The following is a 16,139-nucleotide window of genomic DNA, read 5'->3' as shown; positions in this document are numbered from 1 at the left end:
CTGACTCTTGGTTTTGGCTCAGGTCATGATATCACGGTTCATGGGTTTGTGCCCCACATTGGGATTCACTCTGGCAGTGTGGAGCCTGCTTGGGATTCTCTCTCTCTCTCTCTCTCTCTCTCTCTCTCTCTCTCTCTCTCTGTCTCTCTCTGCCGCTCCTCCCACCCTCTCCCCTCTTCTGTCTCTGCCCCTCCCCTACTCTCTCTCTCAAAATAAATAAACTTTAAAACAAAAAGAAAAAAAATATCAAAAAAATGAATACATGGCCAAGCTTGTATGCCCATACCCTACCGTCATTTGCACGTACCTCTCAGAGTCCTCTGGTGGAGAAATATCTACCTGACGCTTACTCAGCCAGAGTCGGTTTTCTGGCAGCCACCACTGCCTGGCTTCCCACAGAGCGGGCATCATGAGTGGGTAGCATGTGAACCAGAAAAGTAGGTGTGTGCAAAGTACTTGACATTACACTGAGGACCCCGCTCAGACCTGATCCCATCTTATTTTTGACACTATTTTTTGTGTGTCCAGTGTCCTGCTCTGCACCCCTGTCATCTGACTGGTGGAGTCGGGGTGGGCCTGTTTATGAAGCAGATGTGTTTCTTGATGAAATGGCCAATGGGGGTGACTGACTATGACAGGAAGCTTGTGAGAGGAAGATGTGAGGTCTCAGCTTAGTGGCCTATAGCCATGACATTGGGCCCTGGGTACCAGGGGTAACTTTAGATACTATGGGAGAAAGTAAATATAAAAATACAGACAGTAGCCCCTATATTCAAAGACTGTAAAGCAGGGTGGAGGATACTTGCTTGGAAATAACTCGAGTATCACTGTCTACTGAGTTGACAGTAGAGTGGAGAAATGGAGATTCCTGTGAGAGAGAACTGGCTAGGTGCTGTGAGGGATGGGGGAGTGATGTGTTGTGTGAGTTGAGGGGAGAGGCTTTCCTGGTCCAGGAATCCAAGGAAAGGCTGGAAGGTCTTGTGGTTGAGGCCCTCATCATGTGCAGCTGCCTTTCCCCCACCAGGATATTCTCCTTCATTCTCTTCCACTCACATTGTCTTTCTTTCTTTCTTTCTTTCTTTTTTTTTTTAAGTTTATTTATTTTTAGAGAGAGAGAACATGAGTGGAGAAGGGGCATAAAGAGAGGGAGAGAGAGAGTCCCAAGCAGGCTTCATGCTGTCAGCACAGACCCCAACGCAGGGCTTGATCCCATGAACCATGAAATCATGACCTCAGCCAAAATCAAGAGTTGGACATTGGATGCTCAACTGACTGAGCCACTGAGGTGCCCCTCACATTGTCTTAAACATACCTCTGATGCTAGCTCTCCCTGGCCATTAGCCCCTGGTGGCTCCCCAGTGTTGCAGGGTAAAGTGTACTTTCCTTTAGTTTATCCCTGGGTTCTTCCATGTGTTTAGACTTACCTCCCACCGTTTCTTAAGTGCATGTCCTCTCTGCCTTTTCTGAGATCCCACCACCATCCCCCTTACCTTCAGCAGAATTAATCCCTTCTAGCTCTTTTCTCCCAAAGGCAGTCGCAAAGCATGGTTACAGCAGTACCCTTTGCTAAAATGTGGTACTCTTTGCTAAAATGCTGTTATTTGATGCTGTGAACTCAGGTTCACCTCCTAAGTGAGCCATCTTGTTCCAAGTGGGCCCCTCTCCCTTCAGGTAAGAGTTTGGGCTGCTTAGTAGGAAGCAGGACTTTGGCCATCCAGTCTTAGTGCCTGTACACTGTCCAGAGCATCTTTAAAAAAAATTTTTTTTTAACATTTATTTATTTTTGAGAGAGAAGAAGTGGGAGAGGAGCAGAGAGAGAGGGAGACACAGAATCCAAAGCAGGCTCCAGGCTCTGAGCTGTCAGCACAGAGGCCAACGTGGGGCTTGAACCCACAAACCATGAGATCGTGACCTGAGCCGAAGTCAGACACTTAATCGATGAGCACCTAGCACCCCTGTCCAGAGAGCATCTTTATGGCAGAGAAGCCTCAGGCACCCAGATACATCTTGGGAACTGGGAGGACCTGGGGTCCGAAGGGGGTCAGAAGGAAATTGGGGAGATATGAAGTCTACATGTCTAGGCAGTTTAGGTCAGGTAGTAGATCCGTGGTTTGCTGCTTCTCCTTTTGGATCCAAGAAGAGAAAGGACACTCATACTGTACGGAAACAAACTGTGATGCCCAATTTTGGCTCCTCCTGGGGGCTTGTTGGTGGTGCCAGGATGGAGCCCTCTTGGGGCTGAGCATTCTGAGGCAAGGTCCAGACTCTTGCATTGGAACAGGGAGACCTGGGAAGGGGCCAGAGGTTGATTGTTGGAATAAAGGCAGAAGTGGTGGATTCTTGGTTTCTTTGAGAGAATCACGTCTGTAAACCCAGCAGCTACTAAAGGAATATCTGATTTCTTCCCCTCTGCAGTTACCAGCTCCTTCTTTTGACATACGTTTTCCTTATCCTGGTGCTAATTATTTTTTCACTGTTTTGGTTTTTTTTTTAATGTTCCTTGAAGCACATGTCCATAAGTAATGAGTCCTTCCTTGTGCTGTTGCTGACACCCATTAATTCAGGCTCTTACCCCTCATATCTGCTCTGTTGCTGGAGTCTCATCGTAATTTGTCTACCTTAGCCTTTAAATATTTCTCCAATCAGTTTGCCTTCTACCACCAGATCCATCTCCTCAAGCTTCTGCTTTCTCCACTCAGGCACCTGTGGTGGTTTTCGTCATTACCTGATGAGGGTAGCTGCAGACACCAAAGCCTCTATCCACATGTCTGTCCTGCTGTGTTTTATGCCCCAGACTTGTGTGCTAGCCCGACCAGCTTCCTTACTCCTCACTTCCTGTGACGATGCTTGGGCACCACTTCTCCCTGGCCATCAAGGCTTGCTTCGTGTCCCACCTCCTGCCTGAAGCCTTTCCTGTCCCAACCATTTCTCTCTAGAGTCCTGCAACACTAGTATGTGCAGAACAGCCCTTGACAAACAGGCTCCATATGTGAGTGGAGAGGGAGCCTGTGAGTGTGTAGGTGTGCCATCTATGGTGTGGTTTTTAGCATGTGTCCTGTGTTGCCAACTGGGGTATACGTGCTCGCTGTGCTCCGTATTTCCTACACTTCCCTGTGGAGTGTGGCGCCACTAGCCTTGGCATGCCTAACTGGCAGGGACTTGTTAGAATTCCTGAAGGTGTAAAAGTTCCACGTTGAGTGCGTCCTCCTGATGGGCTGTCCCGTCTGTTCAATTAAAACCTTCTGTGGTGATCTCTCTGCTTCTCTTGGTCCCTTACGCCTGCCTGTTCACTTGTTTTCTCAGCCCGTGCCCCGAATCATGGTGCAGTCTGCCTTCCCGGACGTGGGGACGCCCAGAATGGTGGAGGTGAGTTAGTCGGGCGGAGGTGGCACCTTTGCTGGTGGCTGTCCCACATGTGGTGGGTGGCCCCAAGGCTCTAATTTTTGAGTCCACACCCATGGGTTTTTCATTTTAGTGTTCCCGTTTTGATAATTAGCTATAATATAGGTCACTGTCTTCTCCCTCTATATTTTCCTTGTTCTACTTTTCTATTTTCAACTTGTTAATCATATGATTGCTAAACTTTTAGGTGCTTGACTGCTAATGTAGTCTGCTGCTTTAATAGCCCACTGCTAGGCAAAGGCGATTTCTATAAACAGAACAATCTCCTTATCCTGAGTGTTTGCTTAATTCTCAGTTTTACATTTCATTCTGATTCATGATATCAGCGTGAAAAGACTAATGCTAAACTGGGGAGAAAATAGTCTCTTATGATCTCCCACAGATGAACAGCACTTCTCATCTTATGAATAGCAAATCTATTTTCTCCCACTGTGCGTTCATTCTCTTAGGAAGGGCTGTATCTTTATCGGAAAATTTTATTTATTAAAACAACGGCCAAAAAGGGTAAATGATTTGAAAGAGAACTCAGACCTCCATGGATTCACTCCTTTCTAAAAAGGCCCTTTTCAATCCAGAACATATTTGATGTTCATGTGCACCAACCCCCCCCCCCCCCCCCCCCCCCGCCAACCCTGTCCCCTGTGAGTTGTGTTTGTTATTTTGCTGAGGCAGGATTGGGATCCCAAGGCCAGTGGGACAGAGGGAGACCACGTCTTTCACGGGTGAGGGCACCAGACCTGTGACAGCCTCTGTGGCTCAGGGCAGCTCTGGAAGTGTCAGCGGTAAGGGAATAACCCACAGATGGGGGGAGACGGTTTCCACTCACATATCAACTCCAGTCAAGTGGGAGCGGCTTCCTGCAGTGCTGTAACGGAAGGAATCTGAGGCTGTGCTCAGGCTCAGCAGGAAAGAACCGAGCAATCAGCGCTTGCCTTCTGCCACCTTTGGTCCCTTTTGTCACTGTGGATCTGACCTCTGATCCCTGGTTGTCACTTACTGGAGACTTTAGATAAATCCTTTAACCTCTCTGGGCCATGTTGTAAAATGCATATGGTAGTACTTGCCGGCCTATATCGAAGGATTCATGTGGAGGCAAATGGGATAATGACCAGGGAAATCCAAGCCACTGTCACTGGACTGTCACCTCCTCAGGACAGGACTGAGCTGGCCATTTGCAGACAGCTGTCCGTGTGGCAATGATGCAGTGTTACCATCGGAGAATAGGGAACATGTACTATTTCAGAACCACAGTTCCTGTGCAGATTCTAGACTCTGGTAGTTTTGTTTGTATATTCTTCCCTGCCTGGTCAGTGATATTAAAAATAAAATAGAAAAGGATAAATAAAACATGTACAAGTTGCAAAAGAAAAATGATTGAAGGATTGCCTAATCTTTTAGAGTATTTATGTTGGTGACAGTTATTGATCTATTGGATTTAGTAAATTTTGCAGCCTGGAGATCCATCACAAAAATGGGCTGTTAATCTCAAGAGGTGCCGTTAATTTCGTACCCTGAAAGTGTGCCTTGTGGGGAAAGGAGGGCCTCTGGAGACAGGAATATAAATGACAATTCACGTGAAAATGCATGATTTATCAGACTGCTGAGTTAAGCCAAGTAACTGTAAGAGACTTATAGATCTCAGCTGTTTCCCAGTTCAAATAAATCCTGTATTTCAAATGGAAAATGGCCATTCCTGTAATATAAATAATCTTTCCGTAAATATTGGAAAACATATTTCTTTTTCTGAACGGCATCCTTCTCCAGAGCACCAACCCCATTCCCTGTTCCTGCCTTCTCTCTTACCCCTGTCATTGTGAATCAGGAATAGAGAGATAATCTGCTAACTTCTTCAAATGGCTTCAGTTATCACTGAAAGAGCACCCTAGGAGCACCTCAGAACCAGTAGAATGTGGACGAGCAGTGGCTGTCGTCATTCCCCAGGGGATGGGGCTTTGTGTGTCTCTGTCAGAGTGAGGCAGACGAGTCATACGAGATGGGGAAGCCAGCCTCTGCGGCTCCTTCCACGCTCAGCCCCCCTTCACTGCAGGGGAGGTTACTGCCTGGCCTGCATCTCCCTGGACCAGAGGGCCCCCGAACCATGACATGGGACCAGCCTGCAGGCAGCCTGTCTCCTCTTCTTTCACCTGACTCCCGGCCAGGAGCCACAAGCTAGCCACCAGGCCCAAGGGTCATTCCTGGCAGCACTGGCGAAGCTGTGTTGAGGCACATCCACACCCTTCACTGAGATCCTCATTTCAACTTTGCAGGAGAAAGTATTCTTCTGGCTTCTAGTGATTCTCTCAGTCCCTCGTGAAGTTGGTGGTGGGCAGGAGGATCTGTTTCCATCAGAGCAGGGTGCTTAGCCTGAATGCCGGGAGGCTGGGGATGCTGGTGGGTAGGGAGGGAATCGAGATTTAATGTGCACCTATTGTGTGCTGCACCCTGTGGTAAGGACCTTGCCATGCCTCACTGACCCTACTACATGGCCGTCGAGTAGTCTTCTTTCCCACCACCAAGCCCTTGTCCCACAGCAGCTGAGTGTTCAACTTAATTCTGACACCGTCTTCCCTGGAGATGGCATCAAAGCCCATGGGTTAAGGGCTCAGGCCCACAAGAATGTCCCTGCTTTGAGTATCAGTCCCAAGTCCAGGTGGTCGGTCACCTGTGCTTCTGATCAACCAGCTGTAGATAAGGGGTTCCAATGAACCTCTACTTGGGTTTGATTAATTTGTCTGAATGGTTCACACAACTCAAGAGAAACATTTTACTTACTAGATCACCAGTTTATTACAAGGGATACCACTGGGGAACAGCCACGTGGAAGAGGTGCATAGGGCCAGGTGTGGGGAGAAGGCGTGGACTTTTAACGCCCTCCCTGTGTGCAACACTCTCCCCATACCTCCATGTGTTCACCAAACCAGCAGCTCCCAGGAGCCTGTCCCTCTTGGTTTTTGTGGAGGCTTTATTACATAGGCATGATTGATTAAATCATTGGCAATTAGTGATTAGCTCACCTTCAGCCCCTCTTCCCTCCCTGGAGGTTGGCTGTGGGGCTGAAGCTCAAATCACAAGGTGGGTTGCCCTGGCAACCAGCCCCCATCCTTAGGTGCAGGCCCAGAGTCACCTCATTAACATGAACTCAGATGTTGTTGGAAGGGGCTTGTTAGGAATATCAAAACGCCTTTATCACTCTTACCACTTAGGAAACTCCAAGGGTTCCAGAGCTCTGTGGCAGAAACAGGATGAAGGCCAAATATGTATTTCTTATTATAAGTCACTCTATCTCAGGCAGCGAGCAGGTGGGTGACTGTTTGCTTCGTGCTCAGCATAGTGCAGAGTGCGGGCTCCTCAGTGTTTGCTGCGGAAAAAACTGGGGTCACCCGGACAGAAGTGGTGGAACAGAACTGGCACCCGGTCTGCCCAGGTGCACGGCAGCGCTCTTTTCACTGTCAAAGCTGTAATGTTTCAACTGACCACAAGATCTGTCTGAATTCTTTTGGAAATGAGCAGCTGACTTTGAATTTTAACCTTTATTCTTGGCCCTTCCCTGATTCAGGCTTACCGAGAGAGCATGGGGATTAGTGCGGCTCCTGATGTGACTGTGCAGATGGCCCCCGTGAAGATGTTTGACAGACCCACGAAAGCACCTCCCCAGCAGTCCGTCACTGCCAACACCCAGGCCCCCGAAGTTCAGGAAGGGCCGCCCAGCCCCCTGAGTGAGGCCTCCAGTGGGTACTTTTCCCACAGCGTCTCCACCGCGACACTGTCCGATGCATTGGTCCCTAGCCTTGATGCCGCGGCTGCAGTGGGGGGCCAGACGCCTGGCTCGCCCCCTCCTGCCCTCTGCCTGGCCACCCCAGACACGGAGCTCCCATTTCCATCTGCTGCTCCCACTGCAGACAGTGATCTTCCTGCCCAGTTGGAGGGTCAGCGCAGCCTTCTGTCCCTGCCACTCCTGGCAACGCAAAATGCTTGGGGCAACAGCAACGGTGCGTCCGAGGCCAGGGGAGCAGTTTCCTCGGAGAAGCAGAATGAAGAAGCAAGGGCTTCACTGACTCATCTCCCCATGCCTGCCCCCCAGAAGGAATCACCCAGCCAGCAAAGCGGCGGCAAAGTTTCCTCAGCCACCAAGCAGCTCGGAAGAGCCACGGACCATGTGAAGCCTGCCGCCAGCTTAGAGCTGGATGTCTCCAAACCACAGCCTCCAGACCTCCTGTCTCAATCACCTGCTCTGGCGTCTCCATTCAGAATCCAGAAGGTGCGAACCTCCGAGCTGAAGTCGTTCTCGCGCATGCTGGGTGGGGACTCCAGCTGCCCCTCTGGTGCTGAGGAGGACCTGCCGGCCTCCGGGGGGCCGAGCGACAGCAGTGCTGGGACACAGGCCCTGGGAAAGCTGGAGGTTTCCTCAGATTCTGAAGAAGCCAGCGAAGTCCCAGAGTGGCTCAAAGAGGGAGAATGTGTCACCGTGGGCACCAACAAGATAGGCATTGTGAGGTACATCGGGCCAACTGACTTTCAAGAGGGGACGTGGATCGGAGTAGAGTTACATTCACCTTCAGGTGAGTGCTACTTGTTTGGGATGGTTCCCGGGGCTCCTAAGGGGATTTCGCCAACTGTGGTCTGGGGGGAGAGTACTGGCCCTGTCCCAGCACTGCGGGGAACTTGCTATGTGCCCTTGGGCACATCATTTGACCTCCCTGAGCCTCCAGGTCACTTTTCAAAATCAGGAATGAAAGTTACCTAAGTGTTCTCTTTGTTAAACCTCCAGACATTTTTCAGAAACCTAAGACATTGATTGAAAGCTACTATCAATTTGGTTATGAATTTAAATGCCTTTTTTTTTTTTTTTTTTTTTTTTTTAAGTCACAGAGGCATCTGCTTTTGAACTGTAACAGTGTAACAGTAGCTGTGTCTGCTGTTTCTGCTCAGGTTGCAAACACTGATGCCTGAGTGCATGCTGGATGCCTTGGCTTGAGAACAGAAGAGGTGATCTCTTATGTCTCATTACAGAATGGCACACCTTAAAAGCAAATAGATCACCATTTTCTGAAAAACCAGGGCCATAACTTAAGGAAATACTTTGTCCTTTAGATGTTTCCTTTTATTAAAACAGCTTTACTCTGATACCAATTCACATATTGTAAAGTCTACCTGTTAAAATTGTACAATTAATTTAATGGTTCTGAGTAGATTTACAGAGTTGTGCAATCACTACCATAGTCTAATCTTAGAACAGGTTCATCAACCTAAAAAGAAGCCACATGTCTGTTTTGAAGGCCCTGTCCCTCCCTAAGTCCTAGCTAACCAACCAATAATCAGTTTTTCATCTCTCTAAATTTATATGCAATGTCCTAATCTGGACTTTCACATAAAGGGGATCCTACAATATGCTGGGCTTTTGTGACTGGCTTCTTTCATTCTGCATAATTTTCCAAGGTTTATCTGGTTACAACTTGTGTCAGCACTCCATCCCTTTTTCTGGGCAAATAGTATTCCAGCCTGTGGAAGTTCCACCTTTTGTTCATCCATTCATCAGTTGGTTTCCACTTTTTGGCTGCTGTGAAAAATGCTGTAAGTTGGAAGTGGTTCTAGAAGAGTAATGCAGCACAGGCCAGACATTTTTTAAAGAAGTGTCTGCTATTATGTGCAGGGAAATTGGGAGAGAAGTTTATATCTGCAGTTGGACTCAAGAATTGAAGGGGAATTAGCAAATAGATGAATTCATTCAACAATTATGCGCCCACCATGTGGCAATCACTGTCTTGGTTTCCAAGGATACCTTGGGGAGCAAAACAAAGTCCCTGGTCTCACTGGACTTTCATTTTGGGAGGGAGAAAATAAACAAGTAAACAAACGAAGAAATAATTAACACTTGATAGTAGTAAGTGCTGTGAAGAAAACGAAATGGGGTGAGTGGACAGAGGACAGTGGGGAGACTGGAAGTGGGGAGCTGGTGGGCAGGGGTGGGGGGTGTGCCCTGGGAGCCGAGGGATTAGCGGTGGCCACACAGTGAGGGACATGGTCTGTTAGATGCGCTGAGAGGTGCTCCTGAGGGGTCCTTGCTGACAGAGAGGAGGTGGTGAGGGTGGGCCTGTTTGGAGTCGGGGGAAGAGAGAAGGGTAGGTTAGGATGTGCAGTGAGTGAAGACAATTCATGATTGTTTTTGCTTCAAAGATCATGTTCCCCACCAACCTGTCACCATGAGATACTGACATTTAGGGGTCAGGGTGGTCCCTTTGCTCAGGTATCCTCTTCTCTCTACCCACTTGAGCACTGGGTTCATTCTTCACCTTAATGCATTTTCTGTTTTTACAAAGGAAACTTCTTTCCTCCATTTTGACACATTAAGCATGACATCTGACTAGCTACAATTTGGTAATTTGCCAGTTTCCATCTAATGGATTCAGGAAAAATAATCATTCCACCAACCACCTCCATCCAGGTTGAAAATGGTCTCTTCCCTGGAGGAGGGTGGGGTTGGTGCCACTTCTGCTTTGCTGACTTGCCTGCACCTGGCCATGGGAAATGGCAGGACGGGCGCATCGACCTCACCTGGGCTGCCTGGGGGTGCCTGTCACCAGCAGCCAGCACATGCTGCCTGGGAGCCTGTGCCCTCGGCCTCATCTGTTTGACAGGGAGCTAGAGGCCCTGGGAAGCCACCTCTGTGTCTTCTTCTCTTTTCCCCTCAGGTAAGAATGACGGCTCCATCGGAGGGAAGCAGTACTTCAAGTGCAACCCCGGCCACGGGCTGCTGGTGAGGCCAAGCCGGGTGCGCAGAGCAACGGGCACAGGGCAGCGGCGCAGCGCGGGGCCCAGGCTGCAGGGCGCCCCTGAGCCCCGAAGGAGCAGCACCCTCTCCGGCTCCGCCACCAACCTGGCCTCCCTGACGGTGGCTCTGGCCAAGGCAGAGGGCGCCACAGCGCTGAGGGCCAACAAGAGCCATAAGAACCCGGAGAACCGAAAGTCCTGGGCCAGCTAAGCCGGCGCCCCGGCCCTCCTCCCTCACAGTCCTCCTGGGCTGCTGGCCTGCTTCCCTGGCCAGTGCTGCCGGAGGGCGTGGCTCCCGAGCCTTGCCGGTGACGTGACGGCCCTGGGGTGGGCAGTGACACCTCAGACTCCCTTCCCTGGGGAGCAGGGCAGTGAACTCTTTTTGCACAACACAGGGCTCGTGACCTTTCCCTGCTCCTCCCGGGACTCTGGAAGCTTCATTTCTTCCTCTGCTCAGAGAAGAGGCATCTCCACAAGGCGGTGGGGTTGAAGGTTCTAGGAGCCCAGAGCAGTCCTTGATGGTGGGAGCCAGGCCCCTGCCAACTCCCTGGTGGGAGCCAGGCCCCTGCCTGGAGATTTCCCCACCTGGGGCTGTTGTTCCTCTTTTCTGTTCTGATGACCCCACTAACCTCGTAACCAACCTCGTAACCAGTGCCTTTGTTTCCCACAGAGGCAGGGCATCCTCCCTCTGCCTCCAGGGCCAGCGCCCCAGCCGACCCGCTGTGGTTCTGGCTTGCTCCCCAGGCTCACTGCATCCTCTGGCCCCCCAGAGACCCAACACCAAGTAACAGACTCCCACAAGTGCCTCTGGTGGGACTTTTGGCACAAGGTCCTGGGCGCCACAGCAACGGGCACTGGGCCTGACCCTCCCACCTTTCCCTCCTCCTTTCCACAGGGTTTCTTAGCGGTTTCTTTGTGGGCATGTTAGTGTCATTATACCTGGAAAGCGTTTTCTCTTTGCCATTTGTTCCCTTAACAGAGTGCTTGGAATATATTTATTTATATTTATTTTTTCAAAATCCGAAATCTTTCGCGAGCCACAATCATCTGCCCAGGCATGAGTGCCCCGGGCCTGCCTTGCACATCACCAGCCTCTGAGGCTGCTCAGCAGCTGCCAGCCTCCTGCCTCCGGCAGGGGTTCCCAGGGGGACAGAGGGTGATGCCCCTCCTTAGGTTATCATTGACACAGATGCACAAGTGGCCTTACTCCAAGAGAGCAAAAACTTGGAGGATTATGTTATGGTGCATCTGCAATGTCAAAGTCAGCAGAGGTGTCACGACCCTATTTGGTGCAATTTTGGTTTCTTGGAAGGGCCTGAGACCAGTTTAACTTCTTGGCAGTTCTATACCCTGATGACTCCCTAAGGCTGGGGGGCTGTGGCCTAGCAGGTGGGCCTGTGCAAGGAGAGCTCCCCACTGTCCCTACCAGTCCAGACCTGGACAGCAGGAGACCCTCCACGAGCATTGCCCAGCTCTCGCAGGACACTTCCTGGAACCCTTCCCCGCCAGGCTGGTTGGGAGTTGGAACGGAGTCTGCAGAAGTGAGAAGAGGGCTGGTGCCTCTGGGACCAGGGGGTGGCATGTGGCTCCGGTGGGGAGTGCCAGGTGGGATGGAACCTCCATGGGAGAGCTAGTGCTTCTGGAACTTTCCACGGGAGTAGCCCAGGGACCTAGTGCCCAGCATTCAGCTACCTTCCATGTATGTCCTCACAAGGGAGCAGGACCCTAGAGGACACCCTGGGGACAGCCCGGGGACAAACCCCGGGTCAGGATTTGTGCACGGCACTGGGAGGCCTGTTTTTAGTTCTCACATTTAGACTCTTAGAAACGATGCCCAGGAAGCCCTTTTTGAAAAATCTCTGTTCCGTAGGGATTTGAAGCCCCTACGGAGAAGTCATGTTAGGTTCCCTGCCCCAGAGTGGGGCTGTGTGGGGCCCATGGGTACCTGAGGGTTTGCAGCTGCCGCGGGCCCGAATCCCCCTTGGGGAGGAGCCCGGGATTAATTAGCTTCCATTAATTACACGTGGCGCCGCCCGCCAGCCAACCGCTTTGGGGCCCAGCTTCCTAACAGCCAGCTGTGTACCAGGTGAGAGCTGCCGCTCCCGCCCACCCTGTGTGCCTCAGTCCTCACTCCTCACTGGGCTGGGCCCCCGTGACTCGAGCTGCCACAGGAGGACGGGCCCGGAGCTGAAGGGCACACCCCTCGTGTAGCTTTATCTCAGCAAATGTTCAGTTTCTGCCTAACCTTCTCAGCACAAAAGTCCTCCACAAATCTGTGTTCAGGTAGGTCTTTTCTCTGCGGACACCAGCATCAGTGTAGTCCGTTGATGTGCGAACTGGCACCACCCCTTCCTCTGAGGGGAGCAGCGATGCTCTCACAGCCTCCGACGACCTGCCTGTGGGCAGACGTCGCATGCCCGGCTCACTGGGGAAAACAAATGGAAGGTCATTTGGCCGTTTATGATCCTTATTTACCTGGCAAAGCACTTGCCGGAGCCCAGCCCTGCGCGTGCTTTCAGCAGCCTTCCATAGAACTGTCTCGGGAAGGCCAGTCAGGAGATGGGTGTCATGCTCTGTCTCTGTCACTTGGTTTGGTTGACATGGAGTGGACTGCAGTGGAATTATGGACCTGAGCGGGGTCATATCAGCTGGAGCTTGCTGGAGCTTGCAGGAGCCGTGGAAGAGACCAGCCTGGGGTGTAAGGAGGTTTCGGGACCACCTTCTCTTTCTCCCAAGGTCCCCTCTGCAGCCAGCATGGCCTCCCTCCGTCCCCTGGGCCTGCTTTTCCAACATTCCCAGTTTCCTCTGCCTGAGATTCCCCACCACCCATCCCCGTTCCTTGCAGGTCTGCCTCCCAGGGGAGCAGCGTTGCCCCAGCCGTGGCTTCCCCTGGGTCTTGTGCAGAAGCAGCTGACAGTGTGAGCAGCTGAGCAGAGGGCCTGCCGGAACAGCCTGGCTGCCAACGGGGTGGGAGGGCCGTCATTGGTCTTGGGAGGAAGGCATTACTGTGGCTGCTGTCTGGTATGCAGCTCTCGCCTGCTTTGGAGCACGTTTTTTGGGCCCCGCCCTGCAGGGTGTGAGAGAGGAGACGTCTGTCCCGTTGGTGTCGTTGGCGAGCTGCCACTGTGGCTGGAGAGTCAACAGTGGGCCTGCCCCCGGACCGGGAGAGGCTGGTCTGGCTGTCCTGACTCAGCTCTGGCCCCACAGGCACCTTGAGAGCCACGAGGCCTGTGTGGCTTGTCCTAGGGACAGGGTTTGCAGTCCCGACCCTCCCTATCTTCTTGCTTCACAACCGGCGCGTCCCTTCAAGGTCCCGGTGTCGCTGGGTTAAGCAGGGTGCAGGCGTCACTCCGTTGCAGTCTGCTGTCTTCCTGGGCAGCTCGGGGCAGCTCTCCTCCTCCAGGGGATAAGCAGTGCGAGTCTGAGGGAGGCCTCCCTGCTCTGGTCTGCGGCCTTCACTCTCGCTCCTCGGTGCAAACTCATGTTAACCTGTTACTAGAAAAGCAGTGGCGTGCGGAAGACGTGCTCACTAAAGCCATAGCCCAGGCAGTCCCTATGGCCCAGCGTTTATTCGGCCAAAGGTGCGGTCTTGCCGGGGGCATGGCCGTGGGAGGTGGAGGGAGGGGCTCCATCGCACCCACCTTCTGTTCTCACCTTACTAATAGGCCTGGTTTTAAATGAAGTGTCGGCACTAAGATTTGAGATGTGGTTCCAGCAGGTCCCAGGCTCTGGGATTGGGTGTGACAGCAGGAGGGGATGGGCCACCTGGATGCTGGGGCCACCCGCAACGGCCCCAGGCAGCACCAGGATGTGTCAGAGTCCAGGCCGGGATCCTCCTGGGCTTCTGCCTCCCTTTCTGCACATGTACAATCTCCACTGGCCGTCACCCCCAGGGCACTGCAGTGGCGGTGGGGGTGTGGGGGGTTGGCGGCAGGGGGCAGCTGTCCAAAATCCCAGCCTGACCAGAGGGCACAGGAGAGTGAGAGAGCACGGCCAGTGCATGTGGCTGGGGTCAGCCACGAAGGGCCTTGTGCGTTTAGTGAGAGATTTGAGCTTCCATTGAGTTGTGAATGGGACCCTTGAAGAGTTTGAAAGGCTTAAACGGTGTTTAAATCCCTCATTACTTCCTTACATTTTCTCATCTTGACTTAACGTTCCCTGTATGTGAAACCCACAAGAAGTTCAAGGGTAGTTATTTTCCTGGCTGAGATTAGCTCCACTTGCTTGAGGTTGGCCTTGTAGGCCTGCGTCTGGGACAGGGAGTGCCTGAGAAGGCAGCCACCTGTCTGTCGTGCCTTTTTACCCTGGGGATGGTGGGTGCAGCCTGTCTTGCAGCCTAAAACACTGGCTCAACCGTCCCCACACGTGTCTTTCTCTCAGAGAAGTCCATTGTGCCTTCAGCCAGGCTGCTGACACTAATTTTGTGGGGGGTGTTGGAGGGTCTTCTCCATGTGTGGAGTTCTGTAAATACGACAGGTTCACGTATAAAGAAATGATTTTGATTGGGCGACTATATTGATTTGCTGCACATCAAGTGGGAGTTTAAAAAATCCAAAGACTCTGTAATGAATTGTAAAGACTTAATGATTTGTATTATATAATGAACTAAAGGTCTGTACTTTTGTACCATATATGCCTTTCCGTCGTATGACCAGCAGCCTCTAAATAAAACCAGATGATTTCATGCCTACGTCCGAGGCTGGTCTCGTTGCTTTCCCCTCCCCCCACCCCTGAGGCAGGGGTGTTTGAGCTCATTCCAGGCTGTCCCATGGGGCAAGGGGTGGCCCGGGTCCAAGACTCTTCAAGACTGAGACTAGGACGGGGAGGTTCAGGGAAGCCGCAGGTCCCTGAGTGCACGTCTCCAGAACCCTGCACCCCTTGTGGTTTGGACTAAAGAACCGGGCAGGCCCCACAGGTTCCGTGGCCAAGTCTTACTCCCCTTGGTCGAGACCCTCTTACAGGAGCCAAGAGCCAATAGAAACTTTCTGATGGCCTTAGAACTAGGGTAACTGGAGCTTCTGGGCTAACTGGGAGACAGCTGGTCTGGAGGAGGTTGGTGGTGGTGGGGGGACAGTCCCCTTCTCTGGAGCAGGATGTCCCAGTTCTCAGGCAACGGCTCCACTGTCCACCTTGATCTACGTGATCAGCCCCACACCTGCGAGCTGAGGACTTCCTTGCGCTGCTGCACAAGCAGCTTGACCCTTGAAGGTTCTGCAACAGGCGTTTGGGGGAGGAGATGATGCTTGTGGACACTGGCAGGGCTGGGTCACACCCTGCAGGCTTGGAACCCAGTGTTATTTGTTGGTTCCTGCTCGCACCCATGAGGCCAGCATCCTCAGGACGTCCTCCCGGCCGGGGCCCAGCATGGTTCGCAAGGGCACTAGGGGTGCTGGGCCCAGCCCCTCTTCCCTGGGGAGGTGACCAGGTCTCCTGAGATTGCCTGCAGGGAGCCCAGCACCAGGCAGGGGCAAGGCTGCTGGGTGTGCTGTTTTCACGGGCAAATGGGCTCCCCGGCGGCCCTGCATCAGTAAATCACTTGGCTCTCCTCTGATGGATCATGTCCTTGCAGGTGGAAGGCCGACTGGAGGTGGCCACCAACCAGTCAGGGCACATCTTTGCAGGGCTGGTTTATATTCCTAAGTTCTCTGGGTTCTCTGAGATAAGTACTGCCAAATTATGACAGAAATTTGGCAGCCAGGAGCTGCCCTGTTCTGAGGCAAGTCTGAATGTAGAATTGATCTAGCTCCTAGGATGAATCTCAATTTTCCAAGCTGCTACTTTCCTGCAGCTCATGAGAACTCCCACAGCATGAGGCTGTGGGGTTGTTACGGTTGCTCAGACCCCAAAACGAGCTCTAGTGGTTGTGTCACGTTTAGTCCTCTCGCTGAGTCACTCGGTGAACATTTGTGTGCTTCTTCCGCACCAGGCCTTGTGTAGCAAACAGCGCGGATGGGCAATCCCGACCAGTC

At 52.1% G+C, this 16,139-nt stretch overlaps 1 protein-coding gene across 1 annotated transcript in view; it reads left to right on the top strand.

Moving 5' to 3' along the window:
• Positions 1 to 10,562, top strand: part of KIF13B (kinesin family member 13B) — a 198,305-nt gene extending 187,743 nt beyond the window's left edge. Inside the window, exons 38-40 of the mRNA XM_019440893.2 lie at positions 3,304 to 3,366; positions 6,959 to 7,961; positions 10,092 to 10,562. Of these exons, the coding sequence (XP_019296438.2) occupies positions 3,304 to 3,366; positions 6,959 to 7,961; positions 10,092 to 10,381 (1,356 nt within the window). The 3' untranslated portion in view covers positions 10,382 to 10,562. The remainder of the gene's footprint in view (positions 1 to 3,303; positions 3,367 to 6,958; positions 7,962 to 10,091) is intronic.
• Positions 10,563 to 16,139: the final 5,577 nt, after the last annotated feature.

The sequence above is a fragment of the Panthera pardus genome, unplaced genomic scaffold (genome assembly GCF_024362965.1).
Source record: "Panthera pardus isolate Hobbes unplaced genomic scaffold, ASM2436296v1 HiC_scaffold_13, whole genome shotgun sequence".
Lineage (NCBI taxonomy): Eukaryota > Metazoa > Chordata > Mammalia > Carnivora > Felidae > Panthera > Panthera pardus.
This window is presented reverse-complemented; position numbering and strand designations above follow the sequence as displayed.